Source organism: Eucyclogobius newberryi, unplaced genomic scaffold, assembly GCF_026437365.1.
Source record: "Eucyclogobius newberryi isolate DKJ021-1_F unplaced genomic scaffold, fEucNew1.0.hap1 SCAF_8, whole genome shotgun sequence".
Classification (NCBI taxonomy): Eukaryota; Metazoa; Chordata; class Actinopteri; order Gobiiformes; family Gobiidae; genus Eucyclogobius; species Eucyclogobius newberryi.
Genome location: NW_027316500.1, coordinates 501,953 through 510,255, shown reverse-complemented (window position 1 = coordinate 510,255; position 8,303 = coordinate 501,953). Strand labels below are relative to the sequence as shown.

Genomic DNA, 8,303 nt, shown 5'->3' with positions numbered 1-8,303 from the left:
CTATTTTATAGTTATTTTTATATAACTATAATATATATATATATATATATTTGTGCCATAGCTGACCCTCAACCAAAACATTTACAGGAATCAGGACGATCCTAAAAGTGTTGCTTTATTACTTTTCATCAATATTGTCCAGCCCTGGATGAATGATTTTAAATAATCATAAATAAATAAATTAAAAACATAAAAGGTTTGAAGCTTGAACTGTAGTTTGAGTGAATCCTCTTTTCTGTCCCTCCTCAGTCACCATGAGCTCCGGTTTTCTCCTGCTGGTGCTGCTGTGCCTGTCTGGTCTTCTGGAGGCCAAACGACAGTCTGGTCAGCTCAAACCAGACAAAGCTCGCCAGCCTCCACCATCCACAGCTCCCTTGACCAGACGAGTGCGGAACCGCTCTGTGCCCAGCTCCGGTGAACTCAGTACCAAGGACAGCCACCGCTGCATCTGGCAAACATCTGGAGAAGGTCTTGTGAGCCTCACGGTCAACTGCACCATCGAGAACAAGGGAGAGCAGCCCAGGTAACATCCAGTTAAACTGACATGTTAATTGTGTGTCTGGTTTAGTTCGTATCCTGCTTACAGAAAACAATTCAATAAAATAACAAAACCTGGGGAATGCCATTTGTCCTCCAGAAATTCACGTTCATAAATACACAAATTAAATGTATATTCAATGGCATTGTAAAGGGTTTGAATCTAAAAAAAACTAAAAAACTTTCTTTATATTAGTGTCCATGAGGAAGTATGAACTTGAGGGTAGAAATCAGCAGATGGTGAACATCCTATTAGTGACCAACGCAATTGTGAAGTAAATTTGAAACTGGACTGTGACTCAAATAACTGAAACACATCCATCCATCTTCTTCCGCTTATCCGGAGCCGGGTCGCGCGGACAGCAGTCAAAACAGGGACTCCCCGACCTCCCTTCCCCCAGACACTTCCTTCAGCTCCTCCGGGGGGATCCCGAGGTGTTTCCTGGGGCCTCTTACCGGTGGAACAGATGCCTGCGCCATCTCAGCTGGCTGCTCTTGACGTGGAGGAGCAGCGTCTCTACTCTAAGCTCCTCCCCTATAACTGAACCCCTCACCCTATCTCTAAGGGAGCGCCAAGCTCTCACAACCTTAGGTGAGGGTAGAAACGTAGATTGACCAATAAATTGTGAGCTTTGCCTTTCGACTTAGCTCCTTCACCAAAAAACTCCAATACAGCGCATTACTTTAGACGTTACACCGATCTGCCTGTCAATCTCACACTCCATCCTTCCCTCACTCGTGAACAAGGTCCTGAGATAATTGAACTCCTCCACTTGGGGCAAAGACTTCCTACCCACCTGGAGGGGGCAAGCCACTTTTCTCCGGTTGAGAACCATGGCCTTGGATTTGGAGGTGCTGATATTCATCCAGGCTGCTTCACACTTGCAAACCATCCCAGTTTATGTTGCAGCTCCAGGTTTGATGAAGCCATCAGGACAACATCATCTGCAAACAGCAGAAATGAGATCCTGTGGTTCCCAAACCGGTCACCCTCCGAACCCTGACTGCGCCTAGAAATTCTGTCCATAAAAATAATGAACCAAATCGGTGACAAAGGGCAGGCCTGGCGGAGTCAAACATGCACTGGGAACAGGTCTGACTTACTGCTGGCAATACAGACACAGCTCCTGCTCTGGTCATATAAGGACAAGACCGCCCTGAGAAAAGGACAGCATCACTTACAAATCCTTACAAAATATAAAATGTTAAACTTTGAGAATTTGATTGTGTATTTTGGTTGTGCAATCAATACACAGTATTCTAAACAATGCTGCCTTCACAACCAGCTTTGCTCTGAACACATCCAGGTCAGCAAGAAACAATGATTGTAGACTACTCAAACTCAACTTAGCTTTATATAAAAAAGTGGCCATATCAACTTGTCTATGCCCGATCTCGTCAAATCTCAGGAGCTAGGCGTGGATGGGCCTGGTTAGTACTTGCATGGGATGACAGTGAATGACAGATGGGACGCACCATGTCTGAGCAGTGGCAAAGTCCCTCTTCCAGTCCAGGGTTCAGTTCCCATAACTCGTTAGATCTTACAATGTAGAGTCTACATGTCTTTTGTACTGTTGTTGTTTCTTCATCATAAACCTCTACATTATTATCCAAGAAGTCTCCAATTAGACATGATAAAAATCAAATCACAATACCTAAATGTAGAGCCTGCTCCTTCATGTTTCTTGTGCTGATTGTATCACCAGAATCTCCTTTAACATTCCAGTTCTTCTATTTGCAGCTCCTACTGGTGCCGATATGCAGGTAAACCTGACCTGTGTGAGGCTTATGGGGTGAAATCCAGCCAATACTGGAAGCAGTTGGTGGGAAAGCTGAAGAAGAGACAGAACGCTTGTGAGGGAGAGAAAGTCCTCAAGGCCAAGACCTGCAAAAAGGCCCCACCAGAAGCCCACATGAAACTAGCCCAACACAACACAGGGGAGGCGAGGAAGGCGGCAGGGAGGAAGAAGGGGGGAGCGGGGAAGAGCTCACAGTCCGGCAAAACTGAGCAGAAGAAGAAGGAGGAGGTGGGCTTGGAGGAATTGAGAAGTTCAGCGGAAAGGACTGGTCTACATGAGGAAGGAATGCTCAACGACATGGCACCAATCCAGAGCTATTGCGGTGATGGCTGGCACGCCGTCTGCTCATTCTTTGTCAGGTTCTTTGAAGGTTAGGGTTAGAAGATTCTGTAGCCTCCTGTCATCAGGTTTGGTTCAGAGGAGCTAAAAAAAAAAAACAGCTACAGTCATCCAGAGAAATTTAATAACAGAGTAGTCTGTTGGTTTTGACTTGAAGCCATTTCCCCTCATCCAAGAGGCTTTCAAAAATAGTGATGCTGAACTGGTCATAGAGCTCAGTTTCAGCCCAAGCATTGTTTTTGCTTTGTTAAAATGGTTAAGTAGAGTTTCGTGGGTTGCTCTTGATAGAAGTCAATTGCAGGAGCAAATAGGCCAAGTTGCTAACCTATTTTTTCCAGATGGCGCAGCCTGAGATTTCTCACTGCCTTGCTGAGGGTAGTTTCAGATTAGCACGTTTGGCATGTAGTTTGAATTCTTTGCTAATGTATAAAAATAAATAAATAAAATCAAACAAATCCCAGGACTAAGTCTTTTTGAGTACAACGCTAAAAGATTGCTACACCTTTCATGAGCTTTTTCTCCCATTCTTCTTTGCTGGACCTCCCAACCACAATATGTTTGGTTGGTTCAAAGCCATTTTTCGATCTCTCCAGAAAAGTTCAATTGGGTTTAAGTCTGGGCTCTTGTTGGGCCACTCAAGGACATTCTCCGAGAGTTCTGTTTTTGTTTCATCAGACCGGAGATTCTTGTTTCTCATGGTTCCTTTTTGCTAAATCCAGGCGACTGACGTGCCTTTTACTGACCACTCTAATATACAGGGCTGATTGGTGGAGTGCTGCAGAGAAGGTTGTTCTCCTCTCTCTACAGAGGCCCCCTGTTAGAGTGACTATCGGGTCTGCGCTCTGAAATGCACCGTTAACTGTGGGACCTTATATGTACAGGTGTGTGTGCTTTTCCAAATCATGTCCAATCAATTGATTCTACCACAGGTGGACTCCAGTCAAGTTGTAAAAGCATCACAGGGATGATCAGCGAGAAAATCTGAGCTCAATTTTAAGTGTCATGGCATATGCTGGGAATCCTTCTGTACATGTGCTTTAAAAAAAAAAAAAAAGGATTCTAATAATGTTCATTCAAGTAGTCATTATGAGGTATTGTTTATAGAATTTTGAGGAAAATAATGAGTTAATTTATTTTTGGGAATAAGCCTATGACATAACAAATTGTAGACAAAATGAAGCACTGTTAATACATTCCGGATTATTCCGGATATTTAGTGCGGGTTACTTGCAGAATGATTGTTACACCAACTACAATGCACTGCGGTGTGTATTTGAGGATCGCTGCGCAGATTCACGTGGCTTCATGCAATAACACTGTCTAATAATTTGAAAACCACTCCAGAGCGCTGTGGTGTCTAAGAAAAATAGCCTTCTTGAGGTTACTTTCTGCCAACTTGCTGGGCTCCTGGACCCACGCCCAGTGCTTCGAGGTCAGTGTTATAGATCCTAAAATGCACCCAACTCACAATCGGAGTACATCCGACTTAAGGTTAAGTATTGGCAGGGAATTAAGAAGTTTATAGAAACGATTTCAGCTTGCCAATCAGCAAAGATGTTGACAGTCACAAGCAAAGCATCAGAGGTGCGCTGTATTCGAAATAATGGGTCAAACCAGTCTAGATCCCAGAACTGTATTTGCCAAATTTTATTTGAAGCCACAATTTATATTAAAAAAAAAGTATAAAGTAAAATACTTTTCTCAATTCTTTGACATCATATTTTCTTTGTAACCTGGATTTGAACCCAAGTGACTACTTTGTGGAGATGTTCTACTGATTGTGGCTTACTGCCTGCGGAGCCCAATATAGTGCTCTCACACTCTCAGAGGAGAATATAAGCCTCTAGTGTAATTTTAGAAACGTCAAAGATTCTTAGATAAAATGTAGCTAAAGGTAGATACGTAAAAACAAATACAAATAAATGTTTTTAATTTTGTACTCTTTTTGTCTAGGCCCATATTTTATTTTCAAAGACATATTTGGACTAAAAATTAACCCCAAAATTAGACACTGCAGAACATTTCTGAAAAGTTCAGTAAGGCAATTATCCCATTATCTCTTTAATGGCCTTTTGAATAGCAAATTAGTTCAGTGATAAAGCATGCTACATGAACTGCATTTCCCTCACTTTATTTTTAATCCTAGAGCGCCCTCTCGCGGGTGTCGTATGAAATGCGGTTGCCAGTGTGAAAATAAAGAATTATATCACATATAAGTCGCTCTGGAGTACAAGTCCCCGGCCAAACTGTGAAAAAAAGAGTCCGGAAAATACGGTACATTAGCCCTTATTTCTAATGTTCTCAAGATATTAGGATTTGGTTAGTTATGATATATTTTTTCTAAAAATACATTTGAAATTTTCTCTCGGACATATTATAGGATTTACACATTTGCAACCCACTTGTACCGTTAATGACTTTTTACAGCTGTAACAATATTAGTAGCTACAACATTTTTTGGGAACTTTTTTGGTTTAGTCTGTTATTCCACTTCCGAATAAAAATACATAATTAGATTTTCTTTTACCTAAGATTTTAATAATTCAATGATCATATGAAAAAGCAAAACTATAGCGGTGGTGAAAATCACACAAAATCCCCCCAAATCAATATGCTAATGGAACTTCTTGGGCTCAGTAGATTTAAGTCAAAAGAAATCTCTTCAATATTCTTCACAATGGTAAAATGTATGCTTGTCCCGTATTAAAATGCAAGACTGCGCAAAAGATAAATAAAAAAACGTTTTTAAAAAAAACTGAAACTTTTTAGAGTGGTATAAAAGTCCTCATCCAACATTTCTTGTTCACCCAAAAACCTTTTTAGCAGCGTCAAAATTATGTAAATTCACTCAGACTTCTTTTGAACATCCATTGAACGGATAACCCCTGCTTTTGGCAAGCGCTGAACAGTTGCTTTGACTGTTCTAGATGCTTGTCACTATTGCTGGCAGTTCACCTAATGCAATACAGTTGCATATTTTGTGTTATACCAACTACAATGTGGGCTATTGCGGTGCGTATTTGATGAATGCAGTGCAGATTCAAGTCTAATTACATGAAAGCTGCTCCAAACTGCCCGGGTCTTGTACAGCACCTGACCAGCATTAGATTTACGCCCAGTTTATTTACTTATTTCTACCGCACCTCTCTGAGGGCAGTTTACAGATCAAACCATATGCTCTCCTCCACAATGTTAACATCTTGTTCCACATCCACGAACTTCTTACAATCGTCTTGTCAACAGTTCTCCTATAACCAGGTAACCACCTGTTGGGAGATTCTCCTTTGTTCTCCAGAGGAGGCCTCGGCTTTCAAAAATAGTGATGCTGAACTAGTCATAGAGCTCAGTTTCAGCCCAAGCATTGTTTTTGCTTTGTTAAAATGGTTAAGTAGAGTTTCGTGGGTTGCTCTTGATAGAAGTCAATTGCAGGAGCAAATAGGCCAAGTTGCTAACCTATTTTTTCCAGATGGCGCAGCCTGAGATTTCTCACTGCCTTGCTGAGGGTAGTTTCAGATTAGCACGTTTGGCATGTAGTTTGAATTCTTTGCTAATGTATAAAAATAAATAAATAAAATCAAACAAATCCCAGGACTAAGTCTTTTTGAGTACAACGCTAAAAGATTGCTACACCTTTCATGAGCTTTTTCTCCCATTCTCCTTTGCTGGACCATATGTTTGGTTGGTTCAAAGCCATTTTTCGATCTCTCCAGAAAAGTTCAATTGGGTTTAAGTCTGGGCTCTTGTTGGGCCACTCAAGGACATTCTCCGAGAGTTCTGTTTTTGTTTCATCAGACCGGAGATTCTTGTTTCTCATGGTTCCTTTTTGCTAAATCCAGGCGACTGACGTGCCTTTTACTGAGGAGTGGCTTCCATCTGACCACTCTGATCAGGGCTGATTGGTGGAGTGCTGCAGAGAAGGTTGTTCTCCTCTCTCCATAGAGGCCCCCTGTTAGAGTGACTATCGGGTCTGCGCTCTGAAATGCACCGTTAACTGTGGGACCTTATATATACAGGTGTGTGTGCAGAGGAGGCCTCGCTTGACCTTTTATCACCCAGTCTCTTGGTCTCCTCTCTTCCCGATTCTTTTGGTTTCTGTGGTGGCTTTTCTCAAATGATGACTGAACTCAGATCTTTTTCTGTATTTAATAAAGTTCAATAATCCAGGTAGTTTACAAGATGCAATCAAGGGAGAGATGGAATCGCGTCTCTCCTTCACCTCCGCAATCTCACCTCTGCCCTTTACATTACAAAAGACACATCCTATCCTTGGCCGAGCCCCCCAAGGGGCAGGGCCTCCCCTATGTGAATCAATCAGTCTATGTGTGTGTAATCCGACACTCGTCAGACCTATCTGTTTTACAACGATTGTTTCAAACCCTAAATGTCGGGTGTCCGCGTGCATGTGTGTGTGTGTGTGTGTGTGTGTGTGTGTGTGTGTGTGTGTAATACAAATACATCAAACAATATAATTATCTCAACAATTCCCCCTGTTGAGCTGGCCATAAGGGTCAGCTCACAACTTGGGGTCCTTCACATAATTAAGCAGCAAGTTTCACATCTCCCCCTGTTGGTGTGGCCTGAATAAGGTCACACCATATTGTAATATGTACTAATCTTCTATATGTGCTTGCAGGTGAGTTCCGGGTCCCCCCAAACCCAATCTCCCACACCTGCTCATGTGGTGCTTTACAAACATTGTGTATTAGTTTTTTCTAGCAAGTCTATATGTGTAATAAAAAACTAAATTATTCTAAACCTCCCCCCTGTTTATAAGGCCCGTCTTCTTTAATCAACCGGAAAGATGTAGAAACATGAAAATACGGAATATAACATCGTATGGTGTGTATATTGTGGACCTTATCTGATATTTATACTCTAAAGTCTTCTTCATCCTCTTTGTCGTAGTCTTCATTCTCACTTCTTCTCAGTTTTCAGCATATCTGGAAGACTCACAACAGGATACAAGAAGGAAACAAGTGCACATGTACCTGACCACTTGGAAGGCAACGTGACATATAAAGTATTTTGTCCACCATACCACCAGAAGTCAGCTCTAGGGACCTTAAATGTAGAAACACTATTATCATCAGTCATGTTTAGTGTGGTCTTACATGCGGATAAATGGCCTAAATCATACTGATCATCCTCTGTTGGTTTAGATACCAGTCACATTTAAATCTAACGTCTCAAAGTTTTCTATTTACAAAATATACAAGTTTCACATCTAGTTTCACATCTTCTAGGTGTGGCTCAACTCTTCAAGGTCCCTTGTAACCCTATTCAATGTCCTCTCAGTAGGATTATCCACTAGTCTAACATGTCATTTATGTACTATAGTGCGCTTTCACTCATGAGAATTGTGTCACCCGCAAGACCTTCAGAGGATCTGTCCAGCGTGGTTTATTCCAGTGTCTGCTGAACATCTTCTTCCTCACGTTGTGTCCGACCTTGATCTCTGCTTGTTTGGCTGGATCTCCTTGTGTAACTTCTGGAATGCTATGAGACAAAAACTCGACACTCTTTTTAAGATCAGACATATAAAAAACATCAGCAGTTTTATCATTGCCCTAGTGCATCTGTGAAACATTGGTAGACATCATTGTCGGGTTGCTTCCTTGAGTGTAAAGC

At 41.7% G+C, this 8,303-nt stretch overlaps 1 protein-coding gene across 1 annotated transcript; it reads left to right on the top strand.

Annotated features, from left to right (window-relative positions):
• The first annotated feature begins 254 nt into the window (after positions 1–254).
• Positions 255–2,767, top strand: LOC140351447 (fibroblast growth factor-binding protein 2-like). Its single transcript, XM_072437285.1, has 2 exons — positions 255–523; positions 2,279–2,767. Exons 1-2 carry the CDS (start codon positions 255–257, stop codon positions 2,709–2,711), a joined length of 702 nt encoding a protein of 233 aa, XP_072293386.1. The 3' UTR covers positions 2,712–2,767.
• Positions 2,768–8,303: the final 5,536 nt, after the last annotated feature.